Source organism: Corythoichthys intestinalis, chromosome 18 (genome assembly GCF_030265065.1).
Source record: "Corythoichthys intestinalis isolate RoL2023-P3 chromosome 18, ASM3026506v1, whole genome shotgun sequence".
In the NCBI taxonomy this organism is placed as follows: Eukaryota; Metazoa; Chordata; class Actinopteri; order Syngnathiformes; family Syngnathidae; genus Corythoichthys; species Corythoichthys intestinalis.
In genome coordinates, this window is record NC_080412.1 from 33709365 (window position 1) to 33730159 (window position 20795).

General features: G+C 39.5%; 1 protein-coding gene across 2 annotated transcripts; it reads right to left on the reverse strand.

Moving 5' to 3' along the window:
- Positions 1-757: 757 nt before the first annotated feature.
- On the reverse strand, positions 758-6005 carry LOC130906666 (uncharacterized). Of its 2 annotated transcripts, XM_057821200.1 has the most exons (5): positions 5864-5938; positions 5572-5626; positions 5425-5496; positions 3445-3792; positions 758-3377 (listed from the first exon to the last, which is right to left on the reverse strand). In XM_057821200.1, the coding sequence occupies exons 1-5, from the start codon at positions 5921-5923 to the stop codon at positions 3271-3273; spliced, it is 642 nt and encodes a 213-aa protein (XP_057677183.1). In that variant the 5' UTR covers positions 5924-5938; the 3' UTR covers positions 758-3270. The 2 variants fall into 2 exon arrangements, with proteins under 2 accessions (XP_057677183.1, XP_057677184.1); XM_057821201.1 differs by lacking the exon at positions 5572-5626 and having other exon boundaries at positions 762-3377; positions 5864-6005.
- Between the last annotated feature and the right edge of the window lie 14790 nt (positions 6006-20795).

Here is a 20795-nt window from a genome sequence, read left to right on the forward strand (position 1 = left end):
TTGCAGCATAATGTAGGGCACAATGTGAGAAAGCTGGGTCTCCCTCAGAGGTTATGGGTATTCCAGCAGGACAATGACCCAAAACATACTTCAAAAAGCACTAGAAAATGGTTTGAGAGAAAGCACTGTAGACTTCTAAAGTGGCCAGCAATGCGTTCAGACCTGAAGGCACCCTTTAAATCTCAGAGACCTGGAACAGTTGGCCAAAGAAGAATGCTCTAAAATGCTAGCAGAGCATTTTAAGAAACTCATTGATGGATACCGAAAGCGGTTGTTCGCAGTTATTTTGTCTAAAAGTTGTGCTACCAAGTATTAGGCTGAGGGTGCCAGTACTTTTGCCCGGCCCTTTTTCTGGAGTTTTGTGTAAAATGATAATGATTAAACAAAAAACAAAAAAAAAGAGTCTTTTTATGTGGTTTTTTTTCATTGCAAGCAAAATAAATGAAGATATTACTACTAATACATTTGTAATTGCAGTCATTTTCTGGGAGAAATTGAGCATCATCTGACAGAATTGCAGGGGTGCCAATACTTTTGACCAGCACCGCAGTTATTTATAGAGCAAACCACTGTACTGTTATTGTTGTAAAGGCCCATGTTTGATTGTTTTTCTTCATGTTGTTTCCTAACTGTAATTCCATTGTGTGATATTCTCTTGAACCAAATTGAGAGAAGCATAAAAACTGTAGTTTACATGGAGCAAACAAGAACAAAAAATAACAACTAGTAACTAAATAAAAACATTATCTGGAATCTGTATGAGTAGATAAACTACTCACATTTGTGGATTGACACCTTTATTGCTTTAACATGGTTATAGCATTTAGTGTACATCTGGTATCATAACATAGTTAAATGAAGGTGTGTTCAAGAAAAAAAACACATACAGTATCATCATTAAAGTGCTTTTGTGAAAGAAGAACCTGAAAAATGATGTAAAATTTGTTTAAAAGAAAAGGAAGCTAAATAAACGTGACAAATATTTAATAATAATAAAATTAATAACTATAAGGCAATGATTTTGAAATGATTGAATGTAAACCAGTCCTGAAATCACTGACTTTAAATGACATAGTAACCTATTGTACTGTGCTTTCTCATTGTTCTCTTATGTTCTTTTTTTGTCTTTTTGTGTCTTTGTGTTACCTGCCTAGGGACTGAAGATGTAAATTAGCATATTTGCTACAATCTGGCAAATGTGAATCTTTTGGATGTGTCTATTAGATGTTCATCTATTTGCACTGTCCATATTAAATAAATAAATAAATTAATGAATGAATGCTCCTGGGGTGTGGCCTCCCCTCTGCCTGGGCTGCTGCCCGCGGGAGTGGGGTGGGGGGGTCGGGGCTCCGATCTTGCATCGCCCCGTGGCAGTTCCTAGGCGTTCTCCTGCCTCTGCCTTCCCTTCTCTTCTCTGACTGGACATCCGCCCTGCGCTCAGTCGCGGGTCGCTGGCTGGGCGCCGGTGTATCAGCGGGGTGTTGCCTGCACCGGCGGGGGACCCTGCCCTGCCTTGGGCTTGATGGGCCGCTGGGGGTCCCGTGGCGTGCCGTGCCGGTTGGGCGGCTGCGGCTCGTGGCCCCTGGTGGGGGTGGACGTGGGGTTGGTGGTGCGTCCCCTCCTACCATCCCTGAAGGCCGGTTGATGGGTGCGCGAGTGGCCCGGGGAGCACCCTGGATCCCGGGGAGGGGGACGATGGCTCCTTTGCTGGGCTGCGGGAGGAGGGATGGGCTGCGCTTGAACCCCCAAACCCCACGCCCGCCCTTCCCTCCCCGAGCTGGCTGGGTGGGGGCTGTGGCCCTGGGTTGGCGCCCGCGCGGCTTCTCCGCCCGTCTGCGTGGCTGTCGCACGCCCTGTGGGGCTCGCGTGCTGCTGGATGTGGTAGGGCATGCTCGGGTTGGGGGTCCTGGTGCCGGGATTGGCCATGGGGCGGCGTAGGGTTGGTCGCCAACGGGCTTACATTCATAAGCGATTCACACGATTACTGGGTTCTAGATCACAGAACTGATTTGTGTAGACTCTACCCCTTTCAATCGCTTAGCTTATAGACACCCCCACCCACCCCCGTCCCCCTCTTTCAGTGGCCAATAGGCCCCCACATGGTGTAAACCGGAAATACATCTTGCTGATGATGGCACCAGTATATTAGTAATTAGTCTAGATGTTCAATATACAGTATTTCTTGTTGTTGTTTGTGTATGTGTTTCTTTTCTTTCTTCTCTTGTGTTTCTTTTCTTCTGTCCCCCCACAATCCCTTCCTGTTCGCTGCTTGGTCATAATAAAAAGGTATTTTGAATGATCACAATGGGAGTATGTCAGACGCTCAATGTGAAACATTAAAACTGTTCAGACTATCCGGGCACTTAGACTTCCATTCTCTCTGTCAAACAGCTGAACAGGACAGGTATAAAAAAAAATTTTAAAAAAAAGAATGAATGAATGAATGAATAAATAAATAAATGCTTTTCAAGCAAGTGTGCAACTTGTGTACCAAATTAAATAGCATTAGAAGAGGTGAGTAATATTGTTTAAACGTCACAATATATTTTTTTCAATTTTAATTGAACCATTTTTTTAGGCAGGAAAATCCCATTGAGAATAAAAACCTCTTTTTCAAGGAATCCTGCACAAAGTTCAACATAACATGCACTCGTATTGCCTTTTTCTTGTCATGTCTGTTTAGGCTGTAAGGAATGTAAGTACCTATACACTTGTTAAAATGTTGTGTATTGAAACTGATATCTAGTCTAAAAAAACAATACTTGTTACACTGTTTTGGTTTTATATGACTCAAAAAGCAACAATGTGCAGTACACGTTTTACCTTGCAGTTTATCGTAATTATGCAAGACTATGATACTTGTAGTTGACAGAAGATAGTTCAGTTTCTGTATCTACAGATAATATTTCTCTTGTGTTGTTGGCATTTTATTATTATTATTATTATTTTTAAATTGCTTAATTTTATAATTCTGAAGGGTTCGGTGAATCCACATGGGAGACTTGTGGGGTTCGGTATGTTTAGCAAGTTGAGAACCACTGACAGGTTAATCCCTTTGTCATAAGTGGTGTACAATCCACACAATATGACCGTTTTGTTTTTAGGTCATTAATTTTTTGATATCACTGAAATGAAAAAAGGGTGAAACATGGTTCTATAAGGCTCTGGTGATGTGTTTTTCTGAAATATTCTGAATCAGGATCATCTCAAACTTAGCTAGCCACTATAATGAGTCATAATCTATAGGTCCATTGTGTCATTAGGAATTGTTCATGGATTTAGAAAACCCATTGCCGCAGGAAGTGATATCAGCATTGACAAAAGCCATGGCGCTGATTCAAACATCACGCTGATTGCTGAGCAGATTGGAAGAATCCCTGAAAAGAAAGATAAATGTACTTTATATTTAGGTGGTGGTGCAAAAAAACAGAAAACTTGACTCACGGTGATGGACGGCCATGCTGTTCTCTTTCCAACCAGTGCCTTGGTAAACCCTGCACGTGTATGTGTAAGGCTTCTCGTCGGCCATTGGCGCCCAGGTGAGGCGACACACATTTGGGGCGAACAGGCTGACGTTGCTCCTTCGGCGGTCCTCAATGGACACGTAAATGACGGCGTTTGGGTAGGTGCTGCCCACCAGCCTGCTATCCTGACGATACTCACAGTAAGGACCCGGTATCTCATCGGTGACTGGAAACTCACAGTCCACCCTAACGTTCCTCTCCAAATAAGTCAGGCATGGAAACATCTGAGGCCCACGTGGAGGGAAAATAAATGTGTAAAAGGAACTCACTAGAAGAGACACACAAAGAACAAGATTTTTATTATTATTATGAGTGAAGAATCTTGCAGAAGGAAAATTGAAGTTTTACAATTGGAAACAATATTTTCACATGCCATTGGAACCGTCATTTTGGGACTATAAATGCTGAGTTATGCTTCTGTGGCAGACCTACGCCGTCAAAGCAAACCCGATTTACGACCCTCCGATGTAGCCCGACGTGCACCCGTGCTTAGTTACGGACATTACAGTATGATCAACATTTGTTGTTCAATGTTGATGAGATGAAGTTCCACATTCAAGCGTTCTAGCTCCATTGGCATTGTTGTGTAACCGGAAGAAAACTAGAGGAAGTTGACAAGAGTCCCCACAAACCATACAAACACAATGCCACACCCCTCTAGTGGCTTTGCGGTGAATTTTAGAGCAACGCGTTCCCTTGCCGCAGAATTATCGAATGCTCATTGACGCCGTAGTCGCTACGCCGTCACCGCAACGCAGAAGCATAACTCAGGCTTAAGGTGCGACTGACTATAAGCCGCCACCCATCAAATTTGACATGAAAACGACGTTTGTTCAAAGATAAGCCGTACTGGACTATAAGCCTTAACTGTCTTCACTATATTATGCGATACTTACATCAGAAGATATCAACCGGTAACACTTTATTTAACAGCGACATCATAAGACTGTCATAAGACCAAATGAACCACTATAAAGCTTTTAATCAATTGACTGCAAAGTTTCATTCCTTCAAGAAGCTTCATTTAGCCTTCACTGCTCCCTTGCGGGAGATAGTCAACCTCTGCTGCCACCTGCTTTCAACACTGTTGTTGCCCAACATGCCTCCTATCATGCATTGCAGTGCTACGGATGTCAAAATGCATGTTCTGTTCTAATTATTTCTTCAGTTGCTGTTCCACTTGTTTCATTAATTGCTAGTTATGGTGTTTGGTAACCCTTTATTTGACAGTGGCACCATAATAAGACAGTCATAATTATGATGTGACACTGTCATGAGCATTAATGAATGCTTATAACAGATGTCATTTAGTGTCACCCGGCAAATTATCTCTTTTTTGAATGGATGTAAAAGATACGAGCTGGACATAAATGGAGTTAGTGAAATAATTTGCTGGATGACACTTAATGAAATCTGTCATAAGCATTCAGTAATGTCCATGATAATGTCATGTCATAATTATGAAGGTCTTATGACAGTCATATGATGCCGCTGTCAAATGAAGCGTTACCTATTAAGCCAAAGAAATCAACAAATAAACTGCACTGGACTATAAACCGCAGGATTCAAAATGAGAGAAAAAAGTAGCTGTTTATAGTCTGAAAATTACGGTAATTATGTTACTGTAATGGTGATTGATTTGAATCAGTAGCAAACAAACACCCAAATACTGTGATGAACCACACCAATGATTCAACTTTTCTGTCTCCACAGGGATAATTGAATACTGACATCATTGGTTTTATAAAATCGACAATGAAACATTTTTGCAATGCTGTCAAATATTTGGCTTTTTGACCTTACATACAAAGGGGATTATAATACAATATTGCAGCGTCGTGCTTCTCAGCATTTTAAAATCAACAATCCAGCATGAGATAAATTAAATAAAGTGACTTACTGTGAATTTGGTGTGTTATTATGATCCTAGCAAAGAGCAGCCATACTGTGGTGAGCAGGTGAAACGCCATTCCTATGCAGTAGACAGTACAGAAATCCAGATCAGTTCAATAACCTTCACACTGTGAAGTTAACAGCACGTTATCACCTGCTGACAAAGTGCAAAATGGGACCTTATGAGAGTTGCATGCCGACAGCAGTGACTACAGCAGGAAAAACACAACACTATGGAATATTGGAAGTGTTCGCTTGCCGCAAAAATAGCGGGTCAGAGCAGGCTGCAGATGTGACGACGCCCATGCAGTGACTTTGCACTGCAGCAAACTGCACAGTTCCGTCCCATCTCGTCTTCTACGCAGGTTAAAACCTCTGCACCTCGGTGCACCTTGCAGCATGATAAGGCCAGGATATGCGGTTTGCTGTCAAAATGAGCGTCTTACCTGCTTTCCTGACACGATCCTGCTTGGCTTGCGAGCTGGATGCCAAGCGCTCCAACACATACGCAGGCGCGCGCACGCACTACTGTATATAACTATGAGCATTGAAGACAAAAAAAAAAAGACAAAAGGAGAAAAGATTGGCATTTTTTTTTACCTTTATACTGATTTTGTTTCCATATATATTTGAATAAAATACAAATATGTGTTTAAATGGAAAAAAATGTACACTACTGAACAGTCCCACACTAAAGCAATGCCGCAGTTCTGCACGAGCTCCCTCTGCTGGATAGATAAAATAAGTAACGCTGTGGGACTAGTTGGGGGCCTTTTTGTGGTTTGGTTTGGATCAGACCTTGGACACACTGTTGTGATTGACTACTCCGAAGTTTAGATCAGAAGTGAGTCCAACAACTAATTCAGGAGTGTAGGTGCTATATATTTTGGAAATATTTTTCAATCATAACCCGCCATAAATGTGAATTATTATAATATAATTGGAAATGAATACTATTCATTCCCAATATATGGGGTTGGTTCAGGAGTGTAGGTGCCGTATATTTTGGAAATATTGTTCATTTATAACCCGCCATAAATGTCAATTATAATAAAACAATAATTGGAAATGAATACTATTTATTCCCAATAAATGGAGTTGGTTTGCTTCACAGCAATACCTAGTATAAAGTGGTGGTTCACATCTGCGGTTGTGGTTCATTCCAAAAGTTTCTGATGGGGTTATTCCACACTTAACGCATCACAGCATATAAAGGTACTTAGTGGTAGATGAAGTACTCACCATGCAAAAATGTAATATACGTCTATATATGGCGGAAAACACGGACAAGACTGAAAAAGCAGTTTCTGCTCTTGCTCTCCTCTTTGAAAGAAACTGCTATATTTTAGGCCAAAACAACTGTTGTGTTTGATAGAACAATATGTCTATACGCTGCCATAGCAGATTCATGGAACACTAAGCCTCCGAACTATTTTTAATTTGTCCGTTTTACCCTGAAAACGTCTGTTTACAGACATCGTGCAACTACCACTTCCCACCAACTTTCCTTTTTTCCCTCTTTGTCTAATAAGCACACCCTTGGATGTTGAATTCCAGACTTCTCATTACTGTGCTTTTGGGTCACACCGTCCAGCCACACAAACAAAAATTGCTTTAAAAAATTATTCACTCGCGTATTTGAAACTTTTAAACAAATTACATCACAATGAAAAATTTGGCGTTTGTAAAAAAGTCACGAAAATCTACCTCATAACTATCGCTTAATTGTTTTTTTTTTTTTGTTACTGTCGCATTTTCCCCGATATCTTAGATGTAGATAACGTTTAAAAGGGTATTTATATGAAAAAGAAAATCTGAACCACGCCATGTTGTCTGTGATTTCTGCATCGCGACCCTTGTTATATCACCATGTTTCACCCATTAAAAAAAAAAAAAAAAAAAAAATCCGGCTGTGGCCATTCACGGGTGTGTCTTGACACTCGGTGATACATGCTACATCGAGTTTTTGGATCAAAACATGGTATGTACGTGATAATATCTCGTTAAAATTGTGGCGTCTTTAATTCTGCTCTCGCGTGGTCTCGCCTCCAGTTAGGGTTTTACTGTTTAATTTTTGTTTTTTTAAATGCCCTCCTGTCCAAAAGTTTTATTCCCCCAGAAAATTGATATTTTAAGCTTTCCAATGATGTATCACACATGCATATTGGACAATTTTGAAATTTGGCCAAATTGGGGGTCTCATATATTCATATATATATATATATATATATATATATATATATATATATATATATATATATATATATATATATATATATATATATATATATATATATATATATATATATATATATATATGTATTTATATTAGGGCTTTCAAAATTATTGCTTTAACGGGCGGTAATTAATTTTTTAAATTAATCATGTTAAAATATTTGACGCAATTAACGCACATGCCCCGCTCAGACAGATTTAAATGACAGTTTTGCTGCCCTCTGCTGGCGCTTGGGTGTGACTGATTTTATAGGCTTCAGCACCCATGAGCATTGTGTAAGTAATTATTGACATCAACAATGGCGGGCAACTAGTTTATTTTTTGATTGAAAAATTTACAAATTTTATTAAAACGAAAACATTAAGAGGGGTTTTAATATAAAATTTCTATAACTTGTACTAACATTTATCTTTTAAGAACTACAAGGCTTTCTATCCATGGATCGCTCTAACAGAATGTTAATAATGTTAATGCTATCTTGTTGATTTATTGTTATAATAAACAAATACAGTCCTTATATACCGCATGTTGAATATATATATCCATCTTGTGTCTTATCTTTCCATTCCAACAATAATTTACAGAAAAATATGGCATATTTTATAGATGGTTTGAATTGCGATTAATTACGATTCATTAATTTTTAAGCTGTAATTAACTCGATTAAAAATTTTAATGGTTTGACAGCCCTAATATATATATAAATATATATATATATATATATATATATATATATATATATATATATATATATATATATATATACATGGCAGAAAACACAAACAAGGATGAAAAAGCAGTTTCTGCTCTTGCACCAGTCTTTAAACTTCTAAGCCAAAAGAACTTTTGTGTTTGATAGAACAATATGTCTATGCTGCCATAGCAGATTCATAGCACATTAAGTCCCCGAACTATATCCCTCTAGTGGAGAAAAAAACAATGTTAACTCTGATTGGTATAATAGATCTGGCTATTGTTTCGATGTCTCATTGGTGAAACTGAGATGGCCACTGTCGGCATCTGTGGCAATAATAAAGTTAATATGTAGAATAAAGACGAAAAATTAAACGACTCTAGTGTAGCCCAAAGTTGTGGAGCAAGAGTAATTTTTCTTCACAAATCTACTCAAAAAAAAGTAAAAAGTATTGTGTGGTAAAACTACTCTATGAAGTACATTTTTCTTCAAAGGTTACTCAAGTTAGCTGAGTAAATGTAATGTATTACTACACAACTCTGATATATACATACAAACATACATACAAAGATCTGAGTCAAAGAAAGAACCAGAAAATTCATTGACTGCTCAGTTTTATTTAGAACTGTACAGAATGGAAAAAAACAAGCAATAAATTGACTGCACTGTAAACAGAAAGCTTAACAAGCTCAAAAACGCCAAACCATAGCTTAATGACGTCTTGCAAGCAACTGTCAGGTGCATACCGCTATCTACTGTACAAGAGTGTGGTGTTTTTTTATTAGTCAATATCTTGTTGACCTGCCTAATCTTGCTTGTGGTCATGTTGCTGCCTCTAGTGCTCAATTATGGTATTGTTGCACAGGGCTTATCAATTGAGGCATGGAAACAAAACTATCAATTCACAATTAGAAAAAAAAAAGTAACGTATAACGCAGGTGACAATTTGAAATGTAAATGTACAGATACACAAAAATGTACTTAAGTACAGTAACGAAGAACTTCTACTTCATTACATTCTTGAGCCTTGCATTGCGTATATGAATAGGAAATAAATGGGCAGATTGCATCTGTAAAGCAAAAAATTAAATCAATACATAATGTACAGTTTTCAAAGTTAGCTAACATTACATAACTAGTTTTCACTAAATGAATAAATAATCATTTTAATGAGGACTGTTAAGGAGTTACATCAATTAACAGGAGCAAAATTGCATTGCAAAGTACATTGTAGAGCCGCCTTAATTAGCTGATAGCGTTTGTCTTTGAGAGGCTGCAACGCTGCTGCCAATGTCCTTAGAGACTACTTTGCAAGGGAGGTGTTCAGCAAATGTCCTTGAAAAGACGGATGAGCAGTGTGCACAGGATGGACTACAGAGGATACAGTGAGTTTAGCATTCAGGGTAACGTCCTCAATGTTTAAAAACATCCATTCCGACACTGGCTCTTGTTTAAATGCAAATAACCCCCCAAAAATGTGCAACTCTTTAAACCCACCGATGGTCGTTGTTGCTGTGTACACACCGCCCTCATTAATTGCCGTGATGGCAATGCCAATGTGCTGAATATTTGCTGGACAAAAAAAAAAAAAAAGTCAGTTTAATTGCCCTAAAAGACAAATAACGACACAGCAGAAGTGGATCACAAAGAAACTATGATAAAATCTATCAAATTAAACTGAGGTACAGTGGAGCTAGAAAATACAGGAAATCAGGCTGTACAGTTTTGTCGTGATATTTTGTGTTCATTTTAGATATTGTAAGTATAAATGCATGATCGGATATGTCTTAAGCGTAATGAAAAGCAATACATTCAATTATAATAAAATGGCCAACGTGGACCTGCTGTGCTTTTCTAGAGAGTAACCAATAAAGTGTGTCGGCTGATCAACTTCTGTCGTCTGTTAAAATATGGTGTGGGGAGAAAAAAAAATCAATAGAAATGCTGATGTAATGTTGATAAATGTCCCTTAACTGGAGTGGAGCAGCCCTTTCTCCCCCTCCCTTACCGTCCCCCTCCCTTCCTCTCGACTGTGTTTCTTCTCTGAGCCGACCTCTACTGTAACAACCCCTGGCATCACTGCAGAGCACTGAGGAGAGCAATAAAACTGCACCAGACAAGGTGAGGATGATTTATACGCTATTGCTCGTAGAATTTTACTCATGGGTTAATATAGAATTTTATGACACAGATACAGTAATTCATCCAAATTAGATTTTTTTTTTTCAACGGTGAATAATGATCTAAATGACTTTACAATGTTTGAAGTAAATATCCTAAAATATATAAAATAGGAATGACAAAAATGACAATTTAATTCAAACTTATCAATGGAATAGTGATTCTCAAACTAAGTGATCAATTTGAAGTTGACAAATAATCAGCATGTGTAGGTGTGGTTATGAAGAGGAATGCATCAATGTTGGCAGTTTTCCAGTGAACTTTCCAGCACTTCGCTGCACAGCATGAAGAGTCAGGCTAGGCTGCACTTATTCGGTCAAAAATGTGGGATCGTTGGTCTTTTTTAAATACCCAGTAACTCAGATCACCGGAGTTAAGTCAAGAGGATTGGTGTGGAAACTCAAAATGTTTGTGAAAACATGAAAATGTCACAGATGCGCATGTGTAAATTAATTCCAATCGTTTTTTTTCTAGGAAAGTTGCAAGAATGTTCCTTCTCACAACAATTCTTTTGTTTGGTAAGGTCACTCATAAGCATTTTCAAATCCGAACATGATTTTGTTAGTAAGAGCAAATTTAAGTTAATTGGCGATTTGCCATTGTGTGCTGGTGTGTTTTTAATGTTTCAGGCTTTGCCTCAGCTCAGAAGGTGATTCAATTATCCTACTGCTCGATAGATGAGAACCACGTCAGACTAGATTGCAAATATTCGATTCCCGCTGAGTCACCCGAACCATTTTGCAAGTACACGCAAGGGGAAAGACTCCTGGACACAACCAACCCGGAGGAAGAGCAGCATGCCCCCTACAAGCACCGAGCCAAAGCTCGCTTCTTCCCGGGCAACGTCTGTCGGCTGCTGTTTAAAAACCTGCCAAACGGCAAGTCAAATTTCACCTGCAACATCAAATTGGCCAACTCAACAGCATCTGCGACTAAAACCTCAGTGGTGGAGAAAAGTAAGTTACCTCCCTTCTTCGCATTCTGCACTATTTTGAGTGACAACCATTAAAAGTCTTCATCTGTTCTGATTGCAGAGCTCCTCCTCCCCTGTTCTGCTATAAGTGTCTTGTTACAAAGTTGCAGTGGCCTGATGTTGACCTTGATGACACTTCCAATGCTGTTCGCACTTGACTGGTTGTGACCATGGTGCCCAAACTAATGCACCCCATCATCTGGTGGCACCCACTGGACTCTTAAGGCTGTGTTTTGAGCTGGATGCACACACAATATACAGTATATCTAGGCTTAGTGTGCAAGTGTACAACTGCATTTACTGTATCCTCAGCTGAGTTCAAGCACGTCTCAGGAATATAGAAGTGAAATGTGATATATTCTGTAGTATTGAACCTAAAATGGATTATTATAGCTATTCTGTTCCATATAATGTGTAATTCTTAGCTCAGGAGTGATAGAAATTGCTTTCCCTAACCAAGCGATGCAAGACATCCGCCCAACAATTATTAGGAAAATCAAATAGCAATAATACCCTCAAATGCATGCATGAGATACAGTATGTCAGTAAACCACTATATAGGGGGCTATATTTATAATACTGAATGTAATTTGTGGTTAAATAAAAAATGTTTACATGCTCCTATAGCCGACAGTTTGGCTGCTGTGGGGAGCACAACGACAAAAGTGCGATTGCATGAAACCTGCCGAACTGATGTTTAGATTAACAGTATGTGGAAGGTGAAAAGAACAGTTCAAGGCAATCAAGGCCAGGATTATAAACAAAAGCAATGTTGAATTTATAATGCAAAGCACAGATGGGTGTTTCAATGAGATGTTTAAAGTATGTATCATTGTACCAAGAGTAACAGTGTTAATGGGCTATTCTTATATTTTATTATCATATAAAGCATATGATTGTTTTGTGTCCATTGTTTACCATATTAAAAAGTTATTTACAGGAGCAGTGTTTCCCCGATATATATGAGCCATATGGCACATATTTGACATTAGAAAAATCTCACTATACAAGTGGATACACATCGGCTTTTAACTGTCACTGTAAAATACATTACTGGCGTAGCAATACAGTGATCCCTCGATACTTTGCGCCTCAAACTTCGCACCCTCAGTCCGTCACGGATTTTTTTCAATTAAAAAACAAAACAAAACAGTATTTAAAACAGGGGTCCTCAAACTGCGGCCCGGCCCGCCTCCACATTTGGTCCGGTCCCCAGAACATTTTTTTTTTTTACTTGTGTTATTTATTTCCTGGCTTTTTCTGTGAAGAACCCAGAAAGGGTTATTCGGTTGTTATTAGGGTTGTTCCGATCATGTTTTTTTGCTCCCGATCCGATCCCAGTCGTTTTAGTTTGAGTATCTGCCGATCCCGATATTTCCCGATCCGATTGCTTTTTTTTTTTTTTGCTCCCGATTCAATTCCAATCATTCCCGATAATTTTTCCCAATCATATACATTTTGGCAATGCATTAAGAAAAAAATGAATAAAACTCGGATGAATATATACATTCAACATATAGTACATAAGTACTGTATTTGTTTATTATGACAATAAATCCTCAAGATGGCATTTACATTATTAACATTCTTTCTGTGAGAAGGATCCACGGATAGAAAGACTTGTGACTTTGTATATTGTGACTAAATATTGCCATCTAGTGTATTTGTTGAGCTTTCAGTAAATTATACTAGGCTGAATTGGCACCATGGAAAAAGTGCTTAGAAAATGGATTTCGTTCCACTGAAATGGATCTACATGATCTCTAGATTGTAATTTACATACGTTGCTAATTACTACCAAAAAAAAAGTTCTACTCACGGTTTCCAGTCATTTTTTAGTAATTAGCGTTTTCGTGTCGGTCTTTTTTTCCCCCGTGGCGCAGTGATATTGATACGGCGGAGTCGTATCGTCAGTGTGTGAAGCCATTTTAGGTCACGTGCACCAATAGGAGACGAGGACTGTTGCTATGCGCTTCGAAAACAAACAATATGGCGGCGACCGTGTCAAGCTACGACACGAGCGAAGATGAACCAAAGATAAGAAAACCGCATTCGGAATTTAGTCAAAAGGCATCGAAACGATGCTATATGCATCTCTCAACTGTCCAAGGGCGAAAAAGGGCAGGAATTTGGAAAAAACGTGCAGAGCCCGCGTGGTTGCGTCAGACAATGGCTTTCTCTCCAGGCTCCGTCGAAGGATCTTGCTCCTATTGGTGCACGTGACCTAAAATGGCTTCACACACTGACGATACGACTCCACCGTATCAATATCACTGCGCCACGGGGGAAAAAAAGACCGACACGAAAACGCTAATTACTAAAAAATGACTGGAAACCGTGAGTAGAACTTTTTTTTTGGTAGTAATTAGCAACGTATGTAAATTACAATGCAGAGGTCACATAGATCCATTTCAGTGGAACGAACCAACACAATTTTGGCTAATACAGCCTATACTGCAGCCATTCAACCCAAATGCATGATGGGAAGTGGAACCATGACTGTGCGTAGTGCTACCAATTCATATATCTTCTCTGTGTTGAGAAATAACATAAGGTGTTAAGAAAAAGATAATTGCTTCCTTGCTTCCCCACATTGCATCCCATGGTATTTCTAATCGTAAGGCGAGCGATTATAAGGCTTTAGCCTATTAAAAAAAGGCTCCAAAGGCTGCCAAAATTCACTCTACTCATTTTACGCTGCCTTTTATCTCTATAAATGTGTAAAACGGCGCCATTACTAGTGACGGGATCTGTCGTTCACTTGAGTAAACGAATCCATTCCGGATCGTTCAGTAAAAAGATTCGTTCATACGAATCGTTCAACAAATCGTTCGCCCCCCTCATCTCCCTCCCCGCCCAAATGAATCGTTCGGTTAGTGAACGGGAAGTGACGTTGCCGAACGAATCACCAAAGACCGCTTCGCAGTATAACTGAACGGGAAGTGACATTCTTGGTCCCTCCCTCTCTCTTGCACACAGGCTCCTCATTGACCGCTCGTCGTAGTTTCAGTAATGAGTGACAGGCAATATCATTCTGCTTTCACAGACAGCCTCGTCTCCCTCCCGCTGCTGCAAAAGCGAGGGAGAACGTCCGCGTCGTCTGTCCTAGTTCGATGGGCTCAAAGTCATGGCTCGTGCTTGCATTTCGATTGAGGACACGGTTAAACATTTTCCTTTTGTGGGGGGAGCGGGGGGGTTGGGGTCGGGGGCGCACGGACTTTCTTTAGCATGTTCTTGATCACATTTACAATGCTGCTGCTACCAGCCAACGCAGCATGCTTGCTGTCACGAAAATAAAAATAAATCGAAAGTTTAATTTCTAAGTATGGAACGACCAACACATCATATTTACCTCTCGCTCTGTTGTATTTTTGTTTTTATGCTCATCACTATTATTTTTAGTTACTATTGTTAAAACTATAAGTTTAAATAGCTAGTTGTCGAATGTGCTGCTCTGAAATAAAGACAATACTACATTTTGATATTTGACAGTTTAATTGCAAATCAGTATTAAGATGATCATATTGAATTTTTGCACTGGTACTAATAAATAAAATAATCCGGTCAACTCCCCTGTCGTCCCCGCATCTCAGATCGTCAAATGCAATGTAGACATATTGCGACATCTCCCGTGTCCGCGTGCGTTGTTTTGGGGCGCTTGAGTAGCGCATGATGGACGGATTGACATAATTTGTCAAACCAACCGACACGCTCTGACACGAAAAAAAAAAATAAAACACTCGGAAAAAATTGACATGTATATACAGTTTCATTGCAAATCAGTATTATGGTGATCGTATTGAATTTTTGCACTGGTATTAATAAATAAAATAATCCGGTCAGCTCCCCTGTCGTCCCCGCATCTCAGATTGTCAAATGCTGACGAGAAATAATTGTTTGCTCTTTACGATATCGCCTTTCTACTCTCATTAGTCTGTTAAGAAAAATGTAGACATATTGCGACATCTCCCGTGTCCATGTGCGTTGTTTTGGGGCGCTTGAGTAGCACATGATGGACGGATTGACATAATTTGTCAAACCAACACCTGACACGAAAAAAAAAAAAAAAAAACACTTGGAAAAAATGGACATGTATATACCGTTTCATTGCAAATCAGTATTATGGTGATCATACTAAATATTCTTTTTTTCTGTGCACATATGAGGTAAATATCGCTGCCATGAAGCCTCCTTATAGTGACAGTTCTTTGCCCCCTTCATTGCCGTCACGCGACCGCAGCTCAGCTTTTGCTTGCCTCGTAGCTACCCGTGTTTTAAATTACTGTAAATTTGATAGTATGTCGTAATAGGTAGTCGCGAGTCTGTTGAGAAAAGTAGTACACTAAACCATGCTCGCTAGATTTGTGTGGTGTTTTTGTCTTTTTGAGCTGCATTTGATAGGCTCCACGTTAACAAATATGTGACAAAGTCCTTTCCTTTCATTTTTTGATTCGTTCACCGCATAGCCATTACTGGAAAGTCAAGTTAGCAGCAAGCTAGGTCAGGAACCGGAGGACCGAGTCACTGAACGGGAAGTGACAAAACTCAGTCTTGTCCCCCTGCCTGCACGCTGGCTGCTCATTGGCCACATGTGGAAGTGAGTGACATACGCCCTGATTCTGTTTCCGGTCACTCCCCTGCCCGCGATGAGGCTGGCGTCTGATTGGTCGTGTGCGATGTCAGTAGACGCTGCCGCTTGCTCAACGCCCTCCCACGCAGTAAACAAGCACCAACTTCATAGAACGAATCAGTGCAGATGGTGATTAGTTCGGTCTCGTTCACCCAAACAATTAGTTCAAAAAGAACGAATCGTTCGCGACCGATACAACACTAGCCATTACAGATTGAGCGCGACAATGCGTGAGTGGGTCGTGCAACGCATGCATTAATTACGTTAAATGTTTAACACGATACATTTTTAAAAAACTAATTACCGCTGTTATTGGGATAAATTTGATAACCCTACTTTAAGCCTAAACTAAAGACTCTGGATGAGTGTAACATATTATGTCTGTAACATTAAATACAATTAGAAAACGATTTAATTTAAAAAAGGCATGGCCGATATTTTTTTGCCGATTCCGATACTTTGAAAATAACGTGATCGGACCCGATCGATCGGCATCCCGATTGATTGGGTCCGACATCTCTAGTTATTATCTATTTAATTAATAGTGTTATTATATTATATTATTTATATTATATTATATTATATTATATTATATTATATTATATTATATTATATTATATTATATTATATTATATTATATTATATATCATTTTTATTTTCTTTTGTTCCGTGAAGAATCCAGAAAGGGTTATTTGATTGTGGCTTTCTGAAAAACAATACATTTTTTACATTTAGGCACTCCTGCAATCGTCACACTTTTTCTGTTACAAACTGACCCCGGCCCCTCATCAGAGAAGGGAAGAGTTATGTGGCCCTCACAGGAAAACGTTTGTGGACCCCTGGGCTATGTAATATTTGTGGGGCGGACAGTCTTACTTAAATCTACTCTACAGCTATAGTACGTAATGCTGCCATCCTTAGGTGCGGATCGATGTTGTTTGGAACGTCGTTAGAGGTGTTTTGCTTGTTTTTAATCAACTTACATCTTTTCCTTGCCGCTCTTTTTTTTTTCTTTTTTTTTTTTTTCTAGAATTGTCAGTCAACATTCGTGCTTAGGGCTAATTTCAATTCCTGATGCATTCCTTTTAAAATGAAAGCCAATAAATGCATAAAAAAAGGAAAAATTAAAAATTACCCTAATTAAACATAATTACAATGCCAATTTTTTTTTTTTTTTTTTAAGTATTTTTAAAATTTTTAGGGAATTTAGAGGTTCAACAGTTAATCGTCAACTAATCGAAAAGGTTAAAGCAACACTAGGTAATTTTTCAGTTTTGGTCGATTTTAGCGACGCCGGTGGACAATAGCGGTAGTGTTTTGCCTGCATTTCCCATGAGGACCAGCACTCAACCGCACAGTGTTGTAAATCTCCCTGTCACCTGCAGATGGATTAAACAACATTTGTGTTTCCAGCGTCTGTGTGAAGGATGAATATTAATAAGGTAATGAATCCAGCTGTGGCTAAACAATAGCATATTACGTTAACAACCGTGTGGCATATTGTGGCTAACACCCCCCCACCCGAACTCGTCAGCGTTGACGAGTTCAGTTGATGTGGGGCATCACGCTACCGAGTGAAAGCTGGGCCAAAGTTTATTCTGGAGTATCCTGGTAGCCTCCCCTTTTTTCCCTTCTAGAACAAAACTTTTACTCTATTTTGTTGCTCTGCCATCTTTGCAGATTTCGCACGAAAGCGTTCGCATTGACTTCCTTCTTTATAATGAATGGGGTTAGGGGAAGGCGATGTATGCCGAAAAGGAGTCAGCACATTTGTTTTTTTTTTTTGTTTTTTTGTGCGGGAGGGTTCCTGCTAGGGCTGAACGATATCAGAACATTTTTTTTGGGGGGGGTGCGATATACACTCACTGGCCACTTTATTAGGTACACCTGTCCAACTGCTCGTTAACACTTAATTTCTAATCAGCCAATCACATGGCGGCAACTCAGTGCATTTAGGCATGTAGACATGGTTTAAGACAATCTCCTGCAGTTCAAACCGAGCATCAGTATGGGGAAGAAAGGTGATTTGAGGGACTTTGAACGTGGCATGGTTGTTGGTGCCAGAAGGGCTGGTCTGAGTATTTCAGAAACTGCTGATCTACTGGGATTTTCACGCACAACCATCTCTAGGGTTTACAGAGAATGGTCCGAAAAAAAAAAAAATCCAGTGAGAGGCAGTTCTGTGGGCGGAAATGCCTTGTTGATGCCAGAGGTCAGAGGAGAATGGCCAGACTGGATCGAGCTGATAGAAAGGCAACAGTAACTCAAATAACCACCCGTTACAACCAAGGTAGGCAGAAGAGCATCTCTGAACGCACAGTACGTCGAACTTTGAGGCAGATGGGCTACAGCAGCAGAAGACCACAGCGGGTGCCACTCCTTTCAGCTAAGAACAGGAAACTGAGGCTACAATTTGCACAAGCTCATCGAAATTGGACAATAGAAGATTGGAAAAACGTTGCCTGGTCTGATGAGTCTCGATTCCTGCTGCGACATTCGGATGGTAGGGTCAGAATTTGGCGTCAACAACATGAAACCATGGATCCATCCTGCCTTGTATCAACGGTTCAGGCTGGTGGTGGTGGTGTAATGGTGTGGGGAATATTTTCTTGGCACTCTTTGGGCCCCTTGGTACCAATTGAGCATCGTTGGAGCGCCACAGCCTACCTGAGTATTGTTGCTGACCATGTCCATCCCTTTATGACCACAATGTACCCAACTTCTGATGGCTACTTTCAGCAGGATAATGCGCCATGTCATAAAGCTGGAATCATCTCAGACTGGTTTCTTGAACATGAAAATGAGTTCACTGTACTCAAATGGCCTCCACAGTCACCAGATCTCAATCCAATAGAGCATCTTTGGGATGTGGTGGAACGGGAGATTCGCATCATGGATGTGCAGCCGACAAATCTGCACCAACTCTGTGATGAGATCATGTCAATATGGACCAAACTCTCTGAGGAATGCTTCCAGCACCTTGTTGAATCTATGCCACGAAGAATTGAGGCAGTTCTGAAGGCAAAAGGGGGTCCACCCCGTTACTAGCATGGTGTACCAAATAAAGTGGCCGGTGAGTGTATATTGCAATATTTAACTAGAAGAATTTTTAGCAGATAACTTGAATAGCTCTGTTTGGGAAGACTTTGGTTGACTCACCAGGACTCACTGGGTTACGAACGAGTTCCATTCCTATACTGGAGACGTAGCCCGAATTTCCATGCAAGTCGGAATTAAGCCGATAAGTACCCCTAAAAATAACTATCCAAGTCTACAAGTATTGTATTTGGTTTAAAGATGAATACACTGCTCTCTGGTGGCAGTGTTGGGTCTGGCTGGACTGTATGACTGACGAGCAGAGTCGCCTGACATGGATAAAGGACAGCTGCGCTCTGGTTCGGCCCACATAAGGCTGTAAGTTGTACATACATATTTATGGATCTAGGAGGCCATGTCTCTGCACACTTGCTGCTTTTATGAAGCAAAACTAAAGTTAACGTGTTCAAAACAAAACAAACGAAAAAAAAAATATCGCATGTCCTGCGATGGGACTATTGTGCACACGCACATTGCGATGTCCAAACGATATATTGTGCAGGCCTAGTTCCTGGCACCCTCCTCAAAGTTAATTTGTGCTGGTGAAAGCGACACAGACCCCATCAAGACATAAAAGAGGTGTCATTTAACTACCGTATTAGCCCAAATATAAGACGGCTCTGATTATAAGACGACCCCCTCTTTTTAAAGACTCAAATGTGAAAAAAAGACTTTTTGAACACCAAATTAATTTTTATACAGAAAATAATTACAGTAGATCTGAAACAAATGATTATAACAATATATTTGAGAGAAAAAGCATGTTATTCTGCCTCATTCAAATCTTAATATCTGAACATTTAAATATGCAAACTAAAGTGCAATCACATTCGTAAATGAATGGCTTCTGGTTTTTGAAACGTAAATAAACCAATCTATTGTGATAAAAAAACAAAATTGCAATAACTGCATTAACCATCAAAGTGAAGTCTAACTATAATTGTAGTCTTGAAACAAACTAAATAAATAAGGAAAAACATTGCAATAAAATAATGCAAACTGATTAAACTTGAGAGTAGCTGAGATCTGTCATGACAAAACATCACTTCAATGATATCTGGCGCCATGTAGCGTCGTGAATGGGTATAATGTCTAGACCGCAAATATAAGACGACCCCCACTTTTTCAGTCTTATTTGCAATGCAAAAAACACCGTCTTATATTCGGGCCAATACGGTAATTGTCAGTCGACATATCATTTTTTATGACAATACTTTATAAAGGTTGAAAAGTTACCTAGTGTTGCTTTAAGATATATGCATTTATACATGTACAAATCAAAGTTTTCGATGTATCTCACTGATATCATAATTATTACATTTGCTTAAAAACATTTATAAAATATACATATAAGTTTTTTTTTTGTATTTGTTTTGTTTTAATTAGGGCTGTCAAAATTATCGCGTTAACGGGCGGTAATTAATTTTTTAATTAATCACGTTAAAATATTTGACGCATTTAACGCACATGCCCCGCTAAAACAGATTAAAATGAGAGCAAAGTGTCATGTCGACTTGTTACTTGTTTTTTGGCGTTTTGTCGCCCTCTGCTGGCGCTTGGGTGCGACT